General features: G+C 37.2%; 1 protein-coding gene across 3 annotated transcripts in view; it reads left to right on the top strand.

Moving 5' to 3' along the window:
• Positions 1-11,889, top strand: part of TSGA10 (testis specific 10) — a 139,099-nt gene extending 127,210 nt beyond the window's left edge. For all 3 annotated transcript variants that reach the window (XM_023552546.2, XM_023552547.2, XM_064268448.1), the window contains one exon: positions 10,869-11,889. In XM_023552546.2, the coding sequence (XP_023408314.1) occupies positions 10,869-10,893 (25 nt within the window). In that variant the 3' untranslated portion in view covers positions 10,894-11,889. The remainder of the gene's footprint in view (positions 1-10,868) is intronic.
• The last annotated feature ends 12,437 nt before the right edge of the window (positions 11,890-24,326 follow it).

Here is a 24,326-nt window from a genome sequence, read left to right as displayed (position 1 = left end):
CATGTCTTTGGACTGGTTATCACTGTGTACATGGATGCTATTTCTGCAATTTAATTTTCTATCCTGCTACCTTACTAAATTTTTTTGTTGTTCCATTAAGCCTTGTCACTGATTCTCTAGTGTTTTCCAGGTACACTGTCATGTTATCTTCAAAAAGAGATACTTTTATTTCTTCTTTTCCTTTTATTGGTCTTGAATTGTTTTCTCTAGCCTAACTGCATTAACTAGTACCCTCAGAAAAATGTAGGGGAGGAGGTAGGCATACCAGAGTCAAGATACTGAACTGTTCCCTTGCCACCTAAGAATGAGCTCCCGCATGACAGCCGTTTGTAGCCACAGCTATCCCCTCCTCCAGACCTATCCCCTGGCAAACACTGTTTTCTTCTCCATGTCTATAATTCTGTCATTTTGAGAATGTTATATAAATGAAATCATACACAGTATGTTGCCTTTTGAAATTGGCCTTTTCACTCAGCATAATGCCCATGAGATCCATCCAAGTTGTTTTGTATATCAATAGTTCATTCCTTTTTATTGCTGAGTAGCACTCCTTGCTTTTGATGTATCACGGCTTGTTTAACCATTCACACACTGAAGGACATCTGGGTTGTTGCCAGTTTTTAAATAAAGCTGTAAAAATTTATATATAGGTTTTTGTGTGAACTTTAAGTTTTCATTTCTCTGTGAATGCCCATGAGTGCAATTGCTGAGTCATATGGTAGTTGCATGATTAATTTTTTAAGAAACTGCCAAGCCGTTTTCCCAAGTGTCTGTACCATTTTTCATTCCCACCAGCAGTGTGTGGAAGTGACCCAGTTTCTTCACACCCTTACCAGCATTTGATGTTATCACCATTTTTTATTTCAGCCATCCTGACAGGTGTAGAATGATAATCTCTTTGTGGTTTTAATTTGCATTTACCTAGTGGCTAATGATGTTGAATATCTTTTCATGTATTGTTTGCCTCCTATATGACTTCCTTCAAGAAATGTCTGTGCTTTTTGCCCATTTTCTAATTCGGTTATTTGTTTTTTTTTTACTGTTGAGTTATAAGAGTTCTTTTGTTAGCCTAGATACAAGTTCTTTGTCTGATTTGTTTGAAAATAAGTTCTCCTTATCCATACCTTGCCTTTTGATTCTCTTAACAGAGTCCTTCTTAAAAAAAAAAAAAAAGTTATACATTAAAAAAAAATTGAGATATAATTCACATGCCATAAAATTTTCTTTTAAACTGTACAATTGTATGATTGTTAGTATATCACGAGGTTGTTCTGTCATCACCACTGTTTAATTTCAGAACATTTGCATTGCCTTAACAGTCTTCTGTAGACCAAAAGTTTTTAATTTTGATTAAGTCCAATTTGTCAGTTTTTTCTTTTATGAATCATGCTTTTGGTGCTGTATCCAAGAACTGTTCCCAAAGATTTTCTTTTATGTTCTTTTTCTAAAAGGTTTATAGTTTTATGTTTTACATTTATGCCTATGATCCATGTTTAGTTAATTTTTAAAGTGTGAAGTTCAAGTTGAGGTTCTTTTTTTTTTTTTTCTTATTGATATTCAATTGCTGCATCACCATTTGTTGGAAAAACTATCCTTACTCCCTTGAATTAGTTTTGCGTCTTTATAAGAAAGCAGGTTTTGTTTGTTTGTTTATATAGGTCTATTTCTGAGTTCTCTATTCAGTTCCATCGGCTTCTGTGTCTATCTTTCGGAAAATACCATATTTTCTTGATTGTTAGAGCTATGTAGTATTAAAATCAGGTAGAGTGCTTCCTCCCATTTTATTCTTTTTTTTCAAAGTTGTTTTTAACTATTATAGGTCCTATGTCTTTCCATGCAAATTTTAAAATAAGGTTACCTTACATCTACAAAATCTTTCTGGAATTTTCATAGGAATTGCATTAAACCTTCATATAGGTTTGGGGAAAATTAAAATCTTTACTATGTTGAGGCTTCCAATTCATAAACATAGAATATATCTCCATTTATTTAGATCTTTGATTTCTTTTATAAGCTTTTTATAATTTTCAGCAAATAGATCCTGTAAATGTTATGTTAGATTTATACCTAAGAATTTAATTTTTGTGGAGCAATTATAAATGGATTTTTTGTTTTTAATTTTGCTTCCCACGTCTTCATTGTTAGTTTATGATTGATTTTTGTTTGTTGCTCTTGTATCCTGTGACTTGGCTGAAGTCACTTATTAGCTTTAGTTTTGTTTTTTGGTAGATTCCTTAGAATTTTTGAACAATCATGTCATCTGCACATAGAGAAAGTTCTATTCTTTCCTTTCCAAAATGAATGCCTTTTATTTCTTTTTTTTACTGTATCATGCTTGCTAGGACTTCTAGTACTATGCTGAGTAAGAACGGTGAGAATAGTCATGTTTGCTGTGTTTTTTATCTCAGGGGAAAAGAACTCAGTCTTACACCATGATGTTGGCTGTATTTTTGTAGGTGCTTTTTATCAAGTTTTGAAATTTCCTCTCTATTCCTATTTTGATGATTAATTTTTTTTTAAATCATCAGTGGCTGTTGAACTTGGTTAAATGCTTTTCTGCATTAATTGAGATGATCGCATGAGTTTTCTTTTTTATCCTGTGCATAAAATATATGGTAGATTGCACTGGTAGATTTTCAAAATATTGAACCGGACTTACATTTCTAGAATAAACCCCACTAGGTCATTGTGTGTAATTATTTTTATGTATTTCTCATTCAATTCACCTTTTTTTCCCCTGAGGATTTTCATGTGTATGTTCACGAGGGATATTCATCTGTAGTTTTTTTTTTTTTGTCTGTGCCTTGGTCATTTAGTGCTACTATAAGAGAAATACCACAAGTGGATGGCTTTATCAAAGAGTAGTTTATTCTCTCACAGTCCAGCAGGCTAGAAGTCTGAATTCAGGGCGCCGGCTCCAGGGGAAGGCTTTCTCTCTCTCTGTTGGCTCAGGAGTCTGGAGGAAGGCCCTTGTGATACATCAGTCTTGCCTTGGTCTGAGAGCATCTCAGCGCAGGAACCCCAGGTCCAAAGGACATGCCCTGTCCCCCGTACTACTTTCTTGGTGGTATGAGGTCCCCATGTCTCTCTGCTCGTTTCTTTAATATCTCAAAAGAGTTTGGCTTAAGACACTGTCTAATCTTGTAGATCTCATCAATATAACTGCCACTAATCCATCTCACTATGTCATAGTGATAGGATTTACAACACATAGGGAAATCACATCACATGACAAAATGGTGGACAATTACACAATATTGAGAATCATGACCTAGCCAAGTTGACAGATATTTCAGGGGGACACATTCAATTCATTACAGTCTGGTACTGCTGAACTCATGAGTTAGGAAGTGTTTCCTCGTCTGTTTTCTGGGAGAGGTTATGTAGAACTGGTGCTAATTCTTCTTTAAATGTTTAGTAGAATCCTCCAGTGAAACCATCTGTGCTTGCAGATTTCTTTTTTTGGAAAATTTAAAACTATGAATTTGATTTCTTTAAATAGATATAAGACTTCAGTTTGAGTGACTTGCGGTAGTTTGCAGGTTTGGAGGAACTAGTCTATTTAATCTAACTTGTCAAATTTATGTGCATAGAGTTGAACATTTTTTGGACTTCCATTTTGATTTATCAATAATTTTTTTTTTTAGTGTATATCTTTGCATTTTTTAGTGGCTGCTTTGGGTATTATAATAGATAACCATAATTTATCTCTATTCATAAGGTTTTCACTGGCTAATGCTTTTCAGAGGTAGCCTGCTGGGTCTTTCTTCCTAGTCTGTTTAGTCTAGAACCTCACGACTCAAAATGAGAAGAAACAGCTGCAAACATCCATTAATAATCAGAACCTGGAATATATGAGGTATGAATCTAGGAAAATTGGAAATCGTCAAAAATGAAATGGAACACATAAACATCGATATCCTAGGCATTAGTGAGCTGAAATGGACTGGTATTGGCCATTTTGAATCAGACAATCATATAGTCTACTATGCTGGGAATGACAACTTGAAGAGGAATGGTGTTGCATTCATTGTCAAAAAGAACGTTTCAAAATCCATCCTGAAGTACAATGCTGTCAGTGATAGGATAATATCCATACACCTACAAGGAAGACCAGTTAATACAACTATTATTCAAATTTACGTACCAACCACTAGGGCCAAAGGTGAAGAAATAGAAGTTTTTATCAGCTGCTACAGTCTGAAATTGATTGAACATGCAATCAAGATGCATTGATAATTATTGGCGATTGGAATGCAAAAGTTGGAAACAAAGAAGGATCAGTAGTTGGAAAATATGGCCTTGGTGCTAGAAGAGAATGATAGAATTTTGCAAGACCAACGACTTCTTCGTTGCAAATACCTTCTTTCACCAACATAAGCGGTGACTATACACATAGACCTCGCCAGATGGAACACACAGAAATCAAATTGACTACATCTGTGGAAATAGACGATGGAAAAGTTCAATATCATCAGGCAGAACAAGGCCAGGGGCTGACTGTGGAACAGACCATCAATTGCTCATATGCAAGTTCAAGCTGAAACTGAAGAAAATCAGATTAAGTCCATGAGAGCCAAAATATGACCTTGAGTATATCCCACCTGAATTTAGAGACCATCTGAAGAATAGATTTGATGCATTGAACACTAGTGACCACAGACCAGGCGAGTTGTGGAATGACATCAAGGACATCGCCCATGAAGAAAGCAAGAGGTCACTGAAAAGACAGGAAAGAAAGAAAAGACCAAGATGGATGTCAGAGGAGACTCTGAAACTTGCTCTCAAGCATCGAGCAGCTAAAGCAAAAGGAAGAATTGATGAAGTAAAAGAACTGAACAGAAGATTTCAAAGGGCGGCTCGAGAAGACAAAGTAAAGTATTATAATGACATATACAAAGAGCTGGAGATGGAAAACCAAAAGGGAAGAACACGCTTGGCATTTCTCAAGCTGAAAGAACTGAAGAAAAAATTCAAGCCTTGAGTTGCAACAGTGAAGGATTCTGTGGGGAAAATATTAAACGACGCAGGAAGCATCTAAAGAAGATGGAAGGAATACACAGAGTCATTATACCAAAAAGAATTAGTCAATATTCAACAATTTCAAGAGGTGGCATATGATCAGGAACCGATGGTACTGAAGGAAGAAGTCCAAGCTGCCCTGAAGGCATTGGTGAAAAACAAGGCTCTAGGAATTGATGGACTATCAATTGAGATGTTTCAAAAAACAGATACAGCGCTGGAGGTGCTTACTCATCCATGCCAAGAAATATGGAAGACACCTTCCTGCCCAACAGACTGGAAGAGATCCGTATTTATGCCTATTCCCAAGAAAGGTGATCCAACCAAATGTGGAAATTATAGAACAATATCATTAATATCACACACAAGCAAAAATTTGCTGAAGATCATTCAAAAATGGCTGCAGCAGTATATCGACAGGGAACTGCCAGAAATTCAGGCTGGTTTCAGAAGAGGACGTGGAACCAGGGATATCACTGCTGATGTCAGATGGATCCTGGCTGAAAGCAGAGAATACTAGAAGGCTGTTTACCTGTGTTTTATTGACTATGCAAAGGCATTCGACTGTGTGGATCATAACAAACTATGGATAACACTGCGAAGAATGGGAATTCCAGGACACTTAATTGTGCTCATGAGGAACCTTTACATAGATCAAGAGGCAGTTGTTTGGACAGAACAAGGGGATACTGATCGGTTTAAAGGCAGGAAAGGTGTGCATCAGGATTGTATTCTTTCACCATACCTATTTAATCTGTACGCTGAACAAATAATCCCAGAAGCTGGACTATATGAAGAAGAACGGGGCATCAGGATTGGAGGAAGACTGATTAACAACCTGCGTTATGCAGATGATACAACCTTGCTTGCTGAAAGTATAGAGCACTTGAAGCACTTACTAATGAAGATCAAAGACCACAGCCTTCACTATGGGTTACGCTTCAACATAAAGAAAACAAAAATCGTCACAACTGGACCAATAAGCAACATCATGATAAAAGGAAAAAAGATTGACGTTGTCAAGATTCCATTTTACTTGGATCCACAATCTACAGCCATGGAAGCAGCAGTCAAGAAATCAAGAGACGCATTGCATTGGGCCAGTCTGCTGCAAAGGACCTCTTCAAAGTGTTGAAGAGCAAAGCTGTCACCCTAAAGACTAAGGTGCACCTGACCCAAGCAATGGTATTTTCAGTCGTATCATATGCGTGTGAAAGCTGGACAATGAATAAGGAAGACCGAAGAAGAATTGACACCTTTGAATTGTGGTGTTGGCGAAGAATATTGAATATACCATGGACTGCCAAAAGAATGAACAAATCCATCTTGGAAGAAGTGTGACCAGAATGCTCCTTAGAGGCAAGGATGGCGAGACTGCGTCTTACATACTTTGGACGTGTTGTCAGGAGGGATGAGTCCCTGGAGAAGGACATCATGCTTGGCAGAGTACAGGGTCAGCGGAAAAGAGGAAGACCCTCAACAAGGTGGATTGATGCAGTGGCTGCAAAAATGAGCTCAAGTATAACAACGATTGTAAGGTTGGCGCAGGACCAGGCAGTGTTTCGTTCTGTTGTAGATAGGGTTGCTATGAGTCAGAACCGACTCGACGGCACCTAACAACAACAACAACATTGGTAATGACATTTTACCACTTCAGGTAAAGTATAGAAAATTTACTTCAACTTATAAAGGTCCCTTTATCCTCCCCATTTCTTCTACATACATTGGTTAATACATTGAGGATATAATTTTTATTTTAACTGTCAAATGTAATTAATAAAACTGAAAAGGTGATAGTCTTTTATACTTAGCCCTGTTTCCACTCACTCTATTCTTCTTTCCTAATATTCCAAGTTTCCTTCTAATATCATTTCCTTTCTAATTATAGAATTTCCTCTAGTCATTTTTTTTTAATATAAGTCTGCTGGTAACAGATTCCCTTAGTTTTTCTTCATGTCTTGATTTCACCTTCATTCCTGAAGGATATTTTCACTGGATATAGAATTCTGGGTTGATGCATATTTTCTTTCAGCACTTGAAATATGTTGTGCCACTTCTTTCTGGCTTTCATAGATTCAAATGAGAAATCCGTTGGCATTGAATAATTGGTCCTTTGTAGGTAATGTGTCATTTCTCTCCAGCTGCTTTCAAGATGGTCTCTTTGTCTTTAGTTTTCAGAAGTTTGATTGTGATATGTCTTAGCATTGATTTCTTTAGGTTTATCTTGTTTGGGTTTGCTCAGTTTCTTGAATCTGCAGGTTTATGACTTTCACTAAATTTGGGAAATTTTCAAACATTATTTCTTTGAACATTTTTCAGCCCCATACTCTTTTTACTCACCTTCTAGGATTCTGATGACATGAATATTAGATATTTTGTATCGCCCTATGGTTCCTTGAGACTTTGTTCATTTGCTTTGTTCAGTCTGTTCTCTCTCTGTTGTTGCAGTTGGGTCCTGCATTCCAAGTCTATTCTATCTTCAAGTTCACCAATTCTTTTTTTTTTTTTCCTGTTATCTGCAGTCTACTCTTGAGCCCATCCAGTGAGTTTTTTATTTTGGTTATTGTATTTTTGAGTGCTGTAATTTCCAGCTGGTTCAATTGTTTTTGCTGAAATTTTCTGTTTTGCCAGTTACTTCAAGTATGTTTGTAATTGCTTGTTGAAGCATTATGATGGCTTTTTAAAAATCCTTATCAGATAATTCCAACACTGAGTCATCTCATTGTTGGTGTCTTTTCTCATTCAAATGATTATTTTCCTAGTTCTTGGTATAGTGAGTGTTTTTCTATTTTATCTTGGACATTTTGGAAATTATTTTATGAAACTCAGGTTCCTATTTAATCTTCTTTTTTAGAAGGCAGTCACCCTATTCAGGTTTACCATACAGGTTATGACCTACTCTTGTGGACTGTGGTTCCAGTGATGATTTAGTTTCTGGAACCTTTGTTATGTTATTCTGATTTGTTTCATTTGTGTGCTCCCCAGAGGCCAATATGAACCATGAACAGACTCCACATGGTAGTACATTTCTCTAACATTTTGCTGTATTCAGTCTGGTCAGGATCACTATGAGATCTACCCAGGATTTTCCTTTCTCCAGCTCCCTCCTCACTGAAATCCTCCCTCATTCTCGCATCCACCAGGCAGAGGGGTGGAATCCAGATTCCTACCTTGGCCTCACCTAACAGAACAGTAGCAGAGAAAATGGAGTGACAACTGCTACTACCAGGTGAGGGATGGAAGTGCAGTCTCTGCTTGTATCACTCCAACAGGAAAGCATAGCACAGCCTGCACTGGATGTCCACCTGGTCTCTCCTGGCCCAGGGAGTAGGGTAGGGGTTGCTGTTTTCACCCCCACAGTGTTTGTCAAACCCTGCTAAGCTACCTTTTCTTTGTCCTTTGGCTAGAGAGAGAAGGCTTTTCTGGAGGCTTTTTTTTTTTTTTTCCTCATCTGTGTTTCTGAGTTCTGTGCTTCCCCAGTGCCCCAGTTTTGGGAATTATGAATAAAGTTGCTGCAAACATTTACATACAGGTTTTTGTCTGAACAAATTTGCATACACTGTAATTTTGAATGAGGGACTATTTCAGTAGGAGTGTGATAACTACAAAGAGAGTTATAGTTGGTTTTGGGTGGTGAAGCTATTAATCACTGTTTTGTTCTTTTTTCTAATTGTCTGATTTTTCCAAGTTTTCAATGATGGGTATGATTACTTGTAAGAAGAAAAAAGTTCTAAAGTCAGATGTTATGTCAAATACGTTTTGTGATCTAACATTATAATTCATATGTCATGAAAAATAATTGTCCTGCAATTTCCTTTATAGCTTTTATCATTTTTATTGCCTATACAAATTTTTTTTTTATACAAATATGATGGAACATATGTGTTCAATTGTTGAACAAGTTCATATAATGCACAAAAGGATGTAATGTAAGAAAAAAAACAAAAAGAGTCATAGTAATTGAAGACATGGATTTAAATATTAATAAATGAAATACCATATATTTCTAATAACTTAATAAATAGAAGTATGAAATTATGACAGTTATAATTTAGGTTAATTAACTTAATTATATTCTTTTAAGGTTTTTTTCCATTTTCCACAAATGTTCAAAAGTAGGCAAAATGGGAAAAGACACCTAAAAGAATACAGATATTTTCAAAAGTGATTGAAATTATCTTTTCCTAAATGACAGGTTATGAATTTAATAAACATACATTCTATAGGGTCGCTATGAGTTGGAATCAACTCCACTGCAGCGGGTTTTTTAACAGGTCTAGGTGACTGTCATTTGTTGAGTTAATTATCAGATGAATTGATCTTTAGTTCAAGTTGGTTGAGGTGAATTGATGAACTATCTCCTATTCTTTTTGAAAGGTATTCTTAGTACTCTTAAAACATGAATTCTGAAAGTCCATAGATAAGAATGGAGTCCCTGGGTAGTGCAAACCATTAAGTGCTTGACTACTAACCAAAAGGTTGGCAGTTTGAATCCACCCAGAGGCACCTCGGAATAAAAGCCTGGAGACCTGTGTCCAAAAGGCTACAGCCTTGAAAACTCTGTGAGCGCAGTTGTACTGTGCACACGTGGGGTTGCCAAGAGTTGGAAGCAAGTCAAGGAAAGCTGGTTACTAGTTATTGACAAGAATTTTTTTTAGGGACATTGCTTCTTGGATGGCAAGGGTGAAAGTTGCAGTATGTGTGAAAACTTTAGCAAAAAAAAGTTTAAATCATTTTCCTAAAGACTATAAACTCTTATTTTTCCATGGTAATGGGCAACATCTCACCTGCAAAAATCTTCTGATCTTCAAGGTTTTTTTTGGGGGGGGGGGGAATTTTATTTTATTTTATTTTTATAATTTTTGTTGTGCTTTAAGTGAGAGTTTTCAAATCAAGTCAGTCTCTCACACAAAAACCCATACACACCTTGCTGCACACTCCCAGTTACTCTCCCCCTAACGAGACAGCCCGCTCTCTCCCTCCAGTCTCTCTTTTTGTGTCCATTTCGCCAGCTTCTAACCCCCTCCACCTTCTCATCTCCCCTCCAGGCAGGAGATGCCAACATAGTCTCAAGTGTCCACCTGATCCAAGAAGCTCACTCCTCACCAGGATCCCTCTCCAACCCATTGTCCAGTCCAATCCATGTCTGAAGAGTTGGCTTTGGGAATGGTTCCTGTTGTGGGGCAACAGAAGGTCTGGGGGCCATGACCACTGGGGTCCTTCTAGGCTCAGTCAGACCATTAAGTCTGGTGTTACGAGAATTTGGGGTTTGCATCCCACTGCTCTCCTGCTCCCTCAAGGGTTCTCTGTTGTGTTCCCTGTCAGGGCAGTCATCGGTTGTAGCCAGGGACCATCTAGTTCTTCCGGTCTCAGGATGATGTAGTCACTGGTTCATGTGGCCCTTTCTGTCTTTCGGGCTTGTAATCGCCTTGTGTCCTTGGTGTTCTTCATTCTCCTTTGATGATCTTCAAGGTTTTGTTACTTACTAGTAACAAAACTGATTTGAGTTATACTTTTTCCCCTTTGCCACTTTCCCTTTTTGTGAGGGGTAAAAATGAACAAACATACATGAAGGGTAATCAGGAAAGAGGATGAATAAAGGAGCACTGTAACCTACAGATGGGTAATTAGACTGAGAATCGGAAGGTGACTTTGCCTCTCAGATCATGAATGATACCTTCTTTCCCTAGTGAGTGAAAAAATACATTGTATCAGTTTTCCTTCAGGGTGCTGGGGAAAAAAATCTTAAATTTTGTCAAAAGCAGTGCTGAATAGATTTTTTTTTAATGCATGATGAAATAAGTTGAGTTAAAAATATTAATCTGCATAATTTTTTTCTTTTGTAGGAATCTTTGCTATAGAGATTTCTGACACGTGAGGGTTCTTCACGTCCTTGGGAAAGCTCAAAGTTACAAACGGAATTTTTTTTTTTTTTTGCTATATGATTGCATTTATCTTTTGAATGCTTGACAATGTTAAATGTATTTATGAACTCTGTGCCTCTGAATCTCTGTCGTCACGGGCCATATCGTAGTGAGCTGAGATGACGTATAGACACAGAAATGCATATGGCTCTTTCTATCCGTAGAGTACTAGTGAGTATAAAATCTGCTTACTTCGCTATGGAACACTGTTATGTTAACTATCCAGAGTAAATAAAGAAGCTCTAAAAAGAGGGAGAAGTGTTTTTACAAAACTGATTTCCTTTCCTTTCTTAGTATCTCAGATAATTGGTTGGTTAATTTTTTTTCTCTGTGATTTATGTTTCATGGCTGGCGAAGTCGTGCCAACACAGGCACAGTTCTCATACTGGCCTGGGACCATCTATTCCGTTTGGGAACCAACCTGACGTAAATTCCATGCCATATCTGACTTCAGTGCAGCAGAAAGTAGGAGCATGTCAGGGTTTTTAAATCCATAGTAATGTGAACTCAAGACTAATTAACATACATTTTGACAATTGTCTTTACGCCTGTTTTTAGGAAGGTAGGCGATGAGATATCTGTCAAGAATGTAAGATTTAAAAATCTGTATTTTTAATAAGTATTCTTAAAAAAATTAAAGTACTGCAATCAACCTAATTGACATCTAAGCTTTTTTTTTTGCCTGTGGCAACTCTGTAATCTAGAGTAACAAGTTCAGCAATGTTTTCTCCCCCTTCCCTAAATTCTCCTAAATCTTTCACCTTATCTGTCCATAGGCTTTGATTTAATGTTGGTATTGGAGCCTGAACACTACTGTAATTTACTGATATAAGCTATTTGTATTCTTGCTATTTTAATAAAAAATAAGTCCTGTCATTACTAGCATTCCTATGATGCAGACAGTTTCTCATTTTATAATAGCCACTATCAGCATGACTGGAGTGATGTAGAATAGTGCCCTGGTTTAGGTTGTGTTTAATCGTTGGCATTCCCATACCTTACCATTAACGCATGCTATATATTAATTTTCGTTTGGTTTTTAAAAACCTTCAGGTTTATTCAGTGAGTTTAAGACAGTCACTACAGATTGAGAAAAAATTGAATAATTTAAAATAAGATACCTTTCATAAATATATTATAGGATAACATGCAAAAAAGTTGTCCTTTCTAATATTAGATAATGTGCTGGTAGATATGCAAAAATAGCCTTTGCTCAGTGACTCAGTGGTCGTAGAGCTAGGTCATCACCGCATCAATTGCAGTGTCTCCGCCCCCTAGCAGAGCAGACGGAGGAGGAGCTGAGTGTCACCTGTCACGTGCACTTCTAACACACGTTGGCTGTCGTGGCAGTGTGCGGGAAGAGGGGCATGTCAGGGAGAGGAGTGACGCAAGTAGGAAAATATCTCCATACTTGATTAAAAGTACTTGACTTGTGCTGTTAATTACAAAATACGTAAAAGGAAAATTATACGGTAAGTACAGAGGAGCCCACGTCACCCAGAGGTAGGGAAACCTCAGCTGGATTCTACACTGAGACTTCAGAGAAGGTGTTCTTTCTTATGGTAATATGCGAGAATATTTATTGTCTTAAGTGAGATTCTAGTTGTTTGACGTGAATGTATAATAGCCTGTTGCTGTAGTAGGTTGCCTAGTGCAATATCAAACCTCCTGAAAGACAGTCCTCAGTTTTGGAATATCATATTAAATACAAAAAATGCACTCCTGCTGAAGTAAGGCTGTTGTGAAGAGAATTCTCAACCCTCTGAGTAATTTAAAGCCAGGATTTGTTGTGTAAAATCCTATTTTGCAGTTCCAAGTACCCCCAGGATTATCTTAGTTGTGTCTTTCTTTGGTTTATCTGAGCCATCATTCAACTTCCTGTTGGAAGGAGGAGCAAGGCGTTTGCATGAGGATTCGTTCTGAAGTTTGCGAGCTCTAGTCTCATAAGGAACAGGCATTATCTTTTTGATCTTTAGAATAATATTACAAGAGTTCACCCCCCCTTGTTACTATTTAGCAACAGCAGGCATAATTAATTAAATATGTTCTGATAATATCGGCCTCTAAAACTCAGATCGGAATCCGCTGAAAATGTTAGTGATGTAAAGAAAAACTCTAGCTCGGGCTCCCCAAGAGCATCGGCCCCAGTCGTTCACAAATGACCGACCCTGAAGGGGTAATAGAAGAATAAAGAACTGAGTGGAAGCCACTGGATTCGTACTCATTTATGACTTCAAATTTGTTTGAAATTATGCATCGCAGTACCTAAGATATACTTTAAAATACTACTCTCCTAAGAGTCTGCTGTTTTTTCCTTTCCTGTACGTTCCCCTACAAGTACTTACTATAGGATCTTGTTATAGAGCCATCACCTCAGCGCCCCCAATACTATGCTCAAAGTTATGTTTCTTGCACAATCAGAAATAGTTGACAACTCTATTTGCTAGCCTTGTAAGGTAAAATAGAGCTACCAATTGATAAAATCAATCTTCAAAATTCATGTACTTGGTTTTTTTATTAGTAGTATTTTATTGTGTTTTAGGTGAAGGTTTACACAGCAAATGAGGTTCCAGTTTAACAATTTTTATATGGCTTGCTCCATGACATTGGTTACGTTTTTCACAATGTGTCAGCATTGTCATTATTTCCATTACTTTTGTTCCATTTCAGTTACTAGCTTCTTTGCCCCTCCTTAGCATCTCATCTTTGTCTCAGGCTAAATGAGACTCTTTGGTCTCATACAGTTGATTATTTAAGGCAGCACGGTTTTCCTGGGTGATATTGTTTATTTTATAAGCCAATCTATTATTTGGATGAAAGGTGACCATTGAGAGTGGCTTCAGTTCAGAGGATATCTTAGGGTGATTGTCTGGGGGATTCCTCTAGCCTCTGTCCAGTAAGTCTGGCCTTTTTTAGGAATTTGAATTTTGTTCTACATTTTTCTGCCTTTTTATCTGGGAGCTTCTATTGGGTATCTGGTCAGAACAGTCAGTAGTAGTAGCGGGGCACCACCTAGATCTTCTGGTCTCAGGCTAGATGAGGCTGTGGACTAATTTCTTCTTTGAATCTTTGGTTTCCTTCATTCTCTTTTGTTCCAGACTCATATACTTGTTTTTTTCCTGATCACAGCAAATCACAGGTTATCTAATAACAATTGCTGTTGTTTAAAGCCAAATCATCAGCTATCAGAATGTAACTTTTTCGACTTTTTGTTAGCTCTAACCTTCTCAAGTGAAGAAAACTCTTGCCTCGTGCTATATGATACATGAAGCTCTGCTGATTAGACCACCTGTTTAAACCCCTAGATATTCTTCCCACCTGCTAGGCTTTTCCATAACCAGAGTGATTTAGACTAATTGCCTTTAAATTTTCAAACAATGTCCCAATTTAAGAACATTTAGTATATTCTTTATAGGAAGATTTATATTAAACAGAATGTAAAGTAGCATTATCTCAAGATTCTATGATCTCCACAAAATACACAACCTCACTGTCATCCACGTCCTTTAAATTAGCACCATTCAAAACGTCATATATCACTGATAACATAATATGTGGTATGTCAGCTTTAGCTCACTTTCTTTCCTTCCAGGAAATTTTTAATGGGAAGGGTATCTCTTAGTCTTTTAAGGGCCTTACATGAGTGTATTATAGTTTAGAAAAGCTTCATCAGATCTTTTGTAATCATAGCATCAGATCAGTTTTCTTAGGCGCTTCTTAAAGTCTCGGTTTTATCAGAATTCGTAAGTACAACCAACATATACAATTGCATGATAAATATGCAATAAAAAGTATTCAAATGTAAACTAGTGTCAACTGAGCACCTTCTATGAGCTGAGAACTTTGCAAGATGCTCTTAATAGTTCTTATTCCAGATAGCATTGTGGTTCATGAGTCGAATTAAATTGGAAATAACATCTGCAGGCAGGAAGACGACAAAAACGTCAGATGTTAAATCTGCTTCTTAAGTTGCATTTCGCTCGGTTGTACGTAGGCTGCTCTGCGTTGGACCCGACTTGACAGCACGTAACAACAACAAGGTGCAGACTGAGATGTAATGCAACTAATAAGAAAAAATATCATTTGCTCATTGTCCCATTACTTAAGTGATTCTTAATCCTGGCGTCACTATAGAGTGACCTGTGGAACTTTACAAATTAAATGACCTACGGGCACTAATTTAGCCGTACGCAGAGTACAGCTTTATTACTCAACAGATCTAACCAACTGTTCTTTCTGAGTTTTGTGGACTTAGACAGCTAATTATTATGCTACTGGATCATATTATTTTATACTTTCCGCTTTCAAATAGTATTTATATGCTTTCTTCTGTAAAGTTAGCAGATTTTTATTTTGCTCTTTCCTTTGGTCTGTCTCTAGGATCATATACTTACTCTGTTCTGGTTTTGCAGCTTATCCCCTAGCTTTTTACATATTACAATAAACTGTCTCTTCTAGTCTGTGGGCTGAATTATGCACATTTGTGTGCTCTAGTGATAACCTCAGAAAGAACTTTAATGGCTAAGACTTGGTTTTCTCTTCTGCTAAATATGTGCCTTGATAAACAGACACATGGTGTCTTCAGAACAGATTGAAGGGAGTAAGGCAGGGAACGCATCAGCCTTGAGCATTCTGCTGATTGGTGTGCGTTTGTATGGCCTAATGGTGTCTGTGAGAGAATAGGAGTGGAAAGGCACCAAGGTCTGAAAGAGCTGGGCATGGTCTGGAAAAATGCCTCCTTTGTGTTATTATTAGCAAATATATTGCATTTCTTTATAATAAAGGGAAAACGATGCCATTATGTACATATTTCATGCGATTTCTTTTTAAATCAGTTAAGAGAAGAAAGAAGAAGTATGCAATTAAACTTTTTTTAATCATATAATTTTTTTTTTTTTTACTGGAATTCTTTGATTTTTGTGTGTAGATTCAAATTACTGTCTCGTGTCACTTTCTTTCAGACTGAAGAACTTCTTTTAGTATTTCTTGTGAATCTGGTTTGCCAGCAACAAATTCTCTCCATTTTTGATTAGCTGGATTATATTTATTTCACTTTCATTCTTGAAAGACAGTTTTATTGGATACGGGAATCTTGGTTGACAAGTTTTGTTTTGTTTTTTTCTTCCAGCACTTTGAATATGTGCCTTCTGCCCTCCATTGTTTTTGGTGAGAAATCAGCTGTTAACTGACATTCCTTTATAACAGTTGACAAGCCAGCTAGCTGCTAATCTTCTTGGGGTCTGTGGGGTCGTTTTTCTCTTGCTATTTTCAATATTTTTTTGTCTTTGATTTCAGTATTTTGACTTGGATGTGTCTGAGTTTGGATCTCTTTGCATTTATCCTGTTGCAGTTTGTTGAGCATCTTGGATGTGTACGTTAGTGTTTCAAGGTTCATCCATGTTGTAGCATGTATCAGAACTTCATTTCTGTTTATGGCCCAATAATATCCCATTGTATGTACAGACCACATTTTGTTTATCCATTCATCTGTTGCTAGACACTTGGGTTGTTTTCACATTTTGGCTGTTGTGAATAATGCTGCAATTAACATTGGTGTACAAGAATCTCCTTGAATCTTAGCTTTCAAGCCTATTGGGTAAATATCTTGGAGCAGAATTGCAGAACATGTAGTAATTCGACATTTAACTTCTTGAGGAAGTGCCAAATTGTTTTCCACAGCAGATACACCATTTTACATTCCCACTAATTTCTCCACATCCTCACCAACATTTTTTTTTTCCATTTTTCTGGAAAACAGTCATTCTAGTGAGTGTGACAGATAGTCTTTGTTTGGTGAGACATTTTTGTTGTATCTTTGTTTCTTTACATGTGGCTTCCTTAGTTCTTTGAACGTATTTATAATAGCTACTTTGAAGTGTCTGGTAAATTCAATATCTTGGTACCCTCAGAAAATATTCTGCTAAGGCTTTTTTTTTTTTTTTCTGTGTAAGGGAGAAAGCCCCTCACCCCTCCATTCTGGAAGTCCTGCCCCAGTTATGTTATAAAAGTCACCACTTTTTAGTATTGAAATTGGATAAAATTTCAGAGTATGTCAATGCAAATTTTTTTCCTTCTTAAAATATATGTATTTTTGCTACATCTACTGATGAAAATAGACGTATGGAAAGAATAAGTTGATGAAAAGAGAAGGATCAGTTTCTTCAATGATAGGAAGTCAGCTGTGGGCTGTTGATGAGGAATGAAAAGCCTCAGGGTTAGGAAAGTACATGCACTTGTTGGCCACAAAGAGAAAAGAACCCAAATCATGGACACTAGGAGTTGCTTTCTTTGGACTGTAGTTGGATAGCTCACCTTTTTTTACCCTCAGTTGAGGTAGGCAGAAAGATGTGGTATGAGGAGTTAGACAAGGGATCAGTGGAGCTGAATAGAGCAATTCTAGAGGCAGCTGATGCCAGGGAGAAGCTCTCCTAGGAGAAAGGCCGGCCTTTCAGCTGGGAAACACGCTCCAGATGTCCTTTCTGAGCCTTTTCCCTTTCTAAGAGTCCATACTTAAGTACTTGGGGGAAAACCAGCGTCTGTTTGTGTTTTCAATCCCTTGTTGCTGTACTTACAGGAAATTTTGCATCTTACACCTATTCATTGAATAAAGTGAAGTCCAAATCTCCTAAAGCTTCTATGAAAAAGAAAAGGCAAAATATATAAGTACCCCACTTTTGTCCCTCTGGAAGTAAAGAACCATTCTTTTGTGTTTGTTTTGGGGGGGTGTCATGAATTGAATTGTGTCCCCCCAAAATAACTGTCAACTAGGCTAGTTCATGATTGCCAGTATTATGTGATTATTCACCATTTTGTCACCTGATGGGATAAACCCTATCTCTATGATGTTAATGACATGGGATTATTGGCAGTTATGTAGACTCAATCCACAAGATTAATGTATAATTTAAGCCAATCTCTTTTGAGACATAAAAGAAGTGAGCAGAGAGACAGGGGACCTCATACCGCCAAGATAAGCCTCAGCAGGAGCATAGCTTGTCCTTTGAATCTGGGATTCCTGCGTGGAGAAGCTCCTAAACAAAGGGAAGATTGATGACAAGGACCTTCCTCCAGAGCTGACAGGGAGAGAGAAATACCTTCCCCTGGAGCTGGCACCCTGAATTTGGACTTTTAGCCTACTAGACTGTGAGAGAATAAATTTCTCTTGTTAAAGCCATCTATTTGTGGTATTTCTGTTACAGCACCCCTAGATGACTAAGACAGGAGATAATATTAATTATATGTTGGGTAACACTGAGCTGGTGTCTATTTAGGAAAGACAAATTTAATGTCTAGTTTTAAAGGTTTAAGAAAAGCTGCTTCTGCTTGCTACCTACTTACATGTGTTTTGTTGAACTGAATTTAAATCAGCTGTGTCTTGACAGAGAACAGATATTATGGCAGGTATAAACACATCTGCATCGTCTCTTAGGTGATAGCATCTGATATAATAGAGGTGCCATTTTACAATATTCCAAAATAGAACACGTTCAGGTTGCTCAATGTGATGGAAATCCCTTCCGTTTCCATGGGCTTCTTAACGGGCTGTGGACTCTCAAGGATTGCTATTAAAAGGTCAATTTCTTTGATGATGTTTCCTCAAAGTCAGGGCAAGCTCTACACCCCTGCATTCTGGAAGTCCTGCCCCAGTTGTTTTTTATTGGGTCATTGGATCATAAAAGTCACCACTTTTTAGGGTTGAAATTAGATAAAACTCTATTTTATCTAATGAAGGAAGCCTAGCTCATAGGCAGTTACCTCCATCTGTGGATGTCTGTACTTGAGGATAACAGTCTCTAGACAGATCGGCCCCTGGTTTGGCTTATTTCCATGAGAGTAATGGAGAGAATCAGAAATATGTCTCCTGGTCATCTTATTTCTGCTGTTATTTTCAAAGGAGAAACTTTTTTATCTGTACGTAAGTATAAGCTTAAGATGGCATTTACTCTCATATATATCTCCCTAGTTTTCTTTCACTGGGCTGTTGCAGTGTTTTTCACTAATTCAGTCTCAAGCACCAGTGGCTTTCATATAGTAGACGGTCAATAAATATTTGTTGAATGAACAAATGAGTGAAACTTATTTTTTATACTCATCAGAGTCCATAACTCTAAGGACTCACAGAAATTGTACCCCAGTGCAGCCAGTCTCAGCTTATTTCCGGCTGTTGTTAGCTGCTGTCAGTTGGCCCCTCACTCACGGCAATCCCATGCACAATGGGATCAGCCACTTGCGGTCCATAGGGTTTTCATTGGCTGATTTTTCAGAATTAGATAGCCAGACCTTTCTTTTTAGTCTTTCTTATTCTGGAAGCTGCTGAAACCTGTTCAGCATCATAGCAACATACAAGCCTCTACTGACAGATGGGTGGTGGCTGTGCTTGAGGTGCACTGGCTGGGAATCAAACCCACATCTCCCACGTGGGAGACAAGAATGCTGCCACTGAGGCATCGCTTTCCTCCATTGTGTTTCAGTACTCTCTGCCAGTGGCAGGTCAACTACACACCTGTCTATTAGAAGGTAGACTCTGCTCTCCTGATGGATTCCTTCTTCAATTGCATTTATATTTTTTAAACACGGTCCAAGTCTTTTCCTCTATCTTCTGAAACTTTCTAACAAAATATATCTTTAATAAGTTTATGTAATGCTTTATATAATTGTTTCTTCAGAAAAAAACAGACAGCAGGTCTTTGCAGAAGGGAGTTCAAGGCAGATCCGGAGAAGATGGTCAGAGGCAGGAAGAAATTCAAGAATCTTCCTCAGCAAAAAAAAAAATTTTTTTTTTTTTCCTCAGCAGCCCAGATTTGTAAAATCCGATGGCAAGTTAACCTGTGATGAAGCAAGTTCCTTTGATCGTTTTCAGGGTTTCTATTTGGAAGATGACAGTTGATCCTAGGCTTTGCAGGCATTAGTATAAGGAGTTGATTACATCTATTGGAGGTAAGCCATATCAAATGACTTTTGAAAATCTTAACAACTACACAAATGGTGAGAGCTTTTTACAATGGTTAATTGGAAGTTCTGGGCTTATGTGGATAGGTATATATGTATGTGTGTGTGTTGTGAATATATATGTGACTATATATATATATATATATAAAATGTGTTAGAAAATTCTAAACTCTTTTTAGGATCAGAACTTCACACTTGCTCTAATGCAGGAAGAAAAGATTTTCTCTTCCATTTCTGCACCTTAATTAAGTTATGCTTATTGCTACAACTGATCTACATTGGAATATTGCAGCCCTCATTGTAACATCTTTCCAATCCCTCTGCTTTTCCACAACACTCAGTCATTTGTGAAACTTGAGTTGTTCAGAGACAGAGATTTTCAGCAAGTACGTCAAAAGATAAGTGACCTCAGATTTTCACCAAGTCCCATCTGGTAGTAGGTCAACCTTCAGTCAGAGGTTTGGAAATAGACACTTTTACTGGTGCAGTGGTTTATTTGTACATGAAACAAGAGAATAACATCTTTTATAGCAATGAATAGAAGATTTGTAGAGATTAATCCTTGATAAGAAAGAATGACTAGGACCCATCTATTTGAGGAGTTTCCACAGATCATTCAAACCAGACAGGGCGGATCGTTGTCCCTCCGGGCGTTTCTCTGTGCTGTCTATTCTCTTTGAGTACAGTCGCCCATTAATTCAGAGTTTTCTGGGGTAAAATAAAGCAGACATCTTGGATTCTACAATGAGAAGGAAGAGTTTTTCCTTTTCTGGAAAACAGTGCCTTTGTGACCATGATCTTAGAGGATCAGAGATGTGACACCTGATATGCCAGATATGTTGAGAACGGTTGTAAAAAGTCACCTGGAATAAAATCAACTTAGTTTTTATATACTATCCTTTTTATACATCGCTGGATTTGATTTGCTAGTATTTTGTTTTATATGTTTGCGCATGCATGAGATTGAATTGTGTACATTTTCATTTTCATAATGACCGTATCAGGTTTTGGTATTAAGATTTAGTCTGCCTCAAAAAATCAATTAGGAGCTTTCTATTTTCTGGAAGAGCTTTATAAGATTGGAATAATTTATTCCTTAAATATTTATTAGAATTCATTGGTGAAGCCATCTCAGCCTGTAGTTTTCATTTTGGGGAGGTTTTTAATTAAAAAACCATTTTCTGTAATAGTAATAGGACTATTGATATATAATACTTATGTCAGTTTTGGTGTGCTGAATTTTCCTAGGAATTTGTCCATTTAAACTTACATGTTTTCGCTGAACACTTCAGTTGTCTCTTCACTGTACCAGGATCTGCAGTGATGTCCCTCTTTTCATGCCCAGTATTGATGATGTATGCCTTCTTTCTGTCCCTTTTTTTTTTTTTTTAAGTCAGTCTCACCAGGAGTATATCAAGTTTGTTAGTCTTTTCAAAGAAAAAATTTTGGCTTTGTTGGTCCATTCTATTGTGTTTTTGTTTGTTTGTTTGTTTTCTATTTCATTGATTTCTGCTTTTTTTCTGTTCTTTCTTTGGTATAGTTTACTATTCTGTTGCCTAAATTCTTGGGATGCTTAGATCAGATTTTCAGCCTATTTTATTTTCTAATATATGTGTTTTGAACAGGTAATAAATTTCCTGCTAAGGCAAGGTATTTAGGTGCATGTCATCAGTTTTGATATGTCATATGTTCATTAATTAACAGTTAAAAGAATTTTCTAATTTTTATTGTGACTCCTCTTTGACCAATGGGTTATTAAAAATTGTATTTCTTAATTACCAAACATTTAGGGATTTTCTAATTATCTTTTTGTGCTTTATTTTTAGCTTATTGTACTGCAAGAATATACTCCATATTATTTTAACTCACTTAATTTATTAGAGGTCCAGAATATGGTTGATATTTGAAAATGCTCCATGTGTGCTTATTATGAATATATATTCTGAAGTTGTACATTCTGTATAGACATATATGCCAATCAGGTCATTTTTTTTTTTCACCATCAACATAACTCCTTATGTTGTTCAAATCTTCTGTAACCTAAGAAGTATTCGTTTGCTTTATCTATCAGTTACTGAGAAATATAGCTTAAAATTTCTGTTATAGTTATGGATTTATCTATTTCTCCTTGAAGTCTGGTAATTATTTTTTTATGTACTTTGAGGGTGTATTGTTAGGTTCATATAAATTTATAACTGTATCTACCTGGTTAATTGTTTTTCCACCTAGTTGATTTAATCTTTTACTCCTTAATATTTTAGATTTAATTTTCTTTTCAAAATCTTATGTCTTTATTAGAACACTGTAAGTGCATTTACACCCCTCTCAGCTATTATGCTATGGTGATAGTGTTTTTGGAGTTCCTGGGTGGCACAAACAGCCACCCAGACGTATCTTGGAAGACAGCCTCTGGAAAGCACGTTCTACTCTGCAACACGTGCGGTTGCCATGAGTGAGAATCGACTTAATGGCAACTTAACAGGTTTTTTTTGGTTTATAATGTTTTTAATTCTACATTTACCTTAAGCCCCATATGGCATTATTAATATTTCATGCATTTAATATTAATTACCTCCACATTTCTGTCAGTTTGTGGTACTGTGGGGCTTGTGTGTTGGCTGTGATGCTGGAAGCTATGCCACTGGTATTCAAATACCAGCAGGGTCACCAATGGTGGACAGGTTTCATGGAACCTCCAGAAAGACAGGCCAGGAAGAAGGATCCAGTGGTCTACTTCTGGAAAGCATCAGCCAGTGTAAGCTTATGAATAGCAGTGGAACATTGTCTGATATAGCGCCAGAAGATGAGCCCCTTAAGTTGGAAGGTACTCAAAAGATGACTGGGGAAGAGCTGCCTCCTCAAATCAGAGTCAACCTTAATGACATGGATGGAATCAAGCTCTCAGCGTCTTCATTTGCTGATGTGACATGACTCAAAATGAGAAGAAATAGCTGCAACATCCATTAATAATCAGAATGTGGAATATATGAAGTATGAATCTAGGAAAATTGTCAAAAATGAAATGGAATGCATAAGCATAGGTGTCCTAGGCATTAGTGAGCTGAAATGGTCTGGTATTGGCCATTTTGAATCGGACAATCATATGGTCTACTATGCCAGGAATGACAACTTGAAGAAGAATGGTGTTGCATTCATTGTCAAAAAGAACATTTCAAGATATCCAGGAGTACAGCGCTGTCAGTGATAGGTAATACCCATACACCTACAAGGAAGACCAGTTAATATGACTATTTTTCAAATTTACACACCAACCGCTAAGGCCAAAGATGAAGAAATTGAAGATTTTTACCAACTTCTATGGTCTAAAACTGATCAAACATGCGATCAGGATGCACTGATAATTACTGGTGTTTGGAATGTGAAAGTTGGAAACGAAGTATCAGTAGTTGGAAAGTAAGGCCTTGGTGATATAAATGATGCCAGAAATCATATGATAGAATTTTGCAAGACCAATGACTTTTTCATTGCAAATACCTTTTTTCAACAACAAACGGCGACTATACACATGGACCTCACCAGATGGAATACATGGGAATCAAATCAACTATACTTGTGGAAAGAAATGATGGAAAAGCTCAATATCATCAGTCAGAACAAGGCCAGGGGCCGACTGTAGAACAGACTGTCAATTGCTTATGTGCGAGTTCAAGGTGAAACTGAAGAAAATTAGAACAAGTCCACAAGAGCCAAAGTACGACTGTGAGTATATCCCACCTGAATTTAGAGAATTTAAAGAATAGATTTGACATGTTGAACACTAACGACCAAACACCAGATGAGTTGTGGAATGACATCATACATGAAGAAAGTAAGAGGTCATTAAAAAGACAAGAAAGAAAGAAAAGACCAAATTGGATGTCAGAAGAGACTCTAAAATATGCTCTTGAACATTGAGTAGCCAAAGCAAATGGAAGAAATGGTGAAGTAAAAGAGCTGAACAGAAAATTCCAAAAGCAGCTCAGAAAGACAAAGTAAGGTATTATAATGACATGTGCAAAGAGCTGGAGATAGAAAACCAAGAGGGAAGAACAGGCTTGGTATGTCTCAAACTGAAAGAATAGAAGAAAAAATTCAAACCTCTAGTTGGAGTATTGAAGGATTCTATAGGGAAAATATTAAACCATGCAGGAAGCATCAAAAGAAGATGGAAGGAATACACACAGTCACTATACCAAAAAGAATTGGTTGACGTTTAGCCATTTCAGGAGGCAGCATATGATCGGGAACTGATGGTACTGAAGGAAGAGGTCCAAGCTACACTGAAGGCACTGGCGAAAAACAAGGCTCCAGGAATTGATGGAATATCAATTGAGATGTTTCAACAAATGGATGCAGCTGTGGAAGTGCTCACTCATCGAAGTCAAGAAATTCGGAAGACAGCTACCTGGTCAACTGACTGGAAGAGATCCA

Source organism: Loxodonta africana, chromosome 15, assembly GCF_030014295.1.
Source record: "Loxodonta africana isolate mLoxAfr1 chromosome 15, mLoxAfr1.hap2, whole genome shotgun sequence".
Taxonomy (NCBI): Eukaryota; Metazoa; Chordata; class Mammalia; order Proboscidea; family Elephantidae; genus Loxodonta; species Loxodonta africana.
Note: the sequence above shows the minus strand (reverse complement) of the source record. Positions and strands in the feature narration are given on the sequence as shown.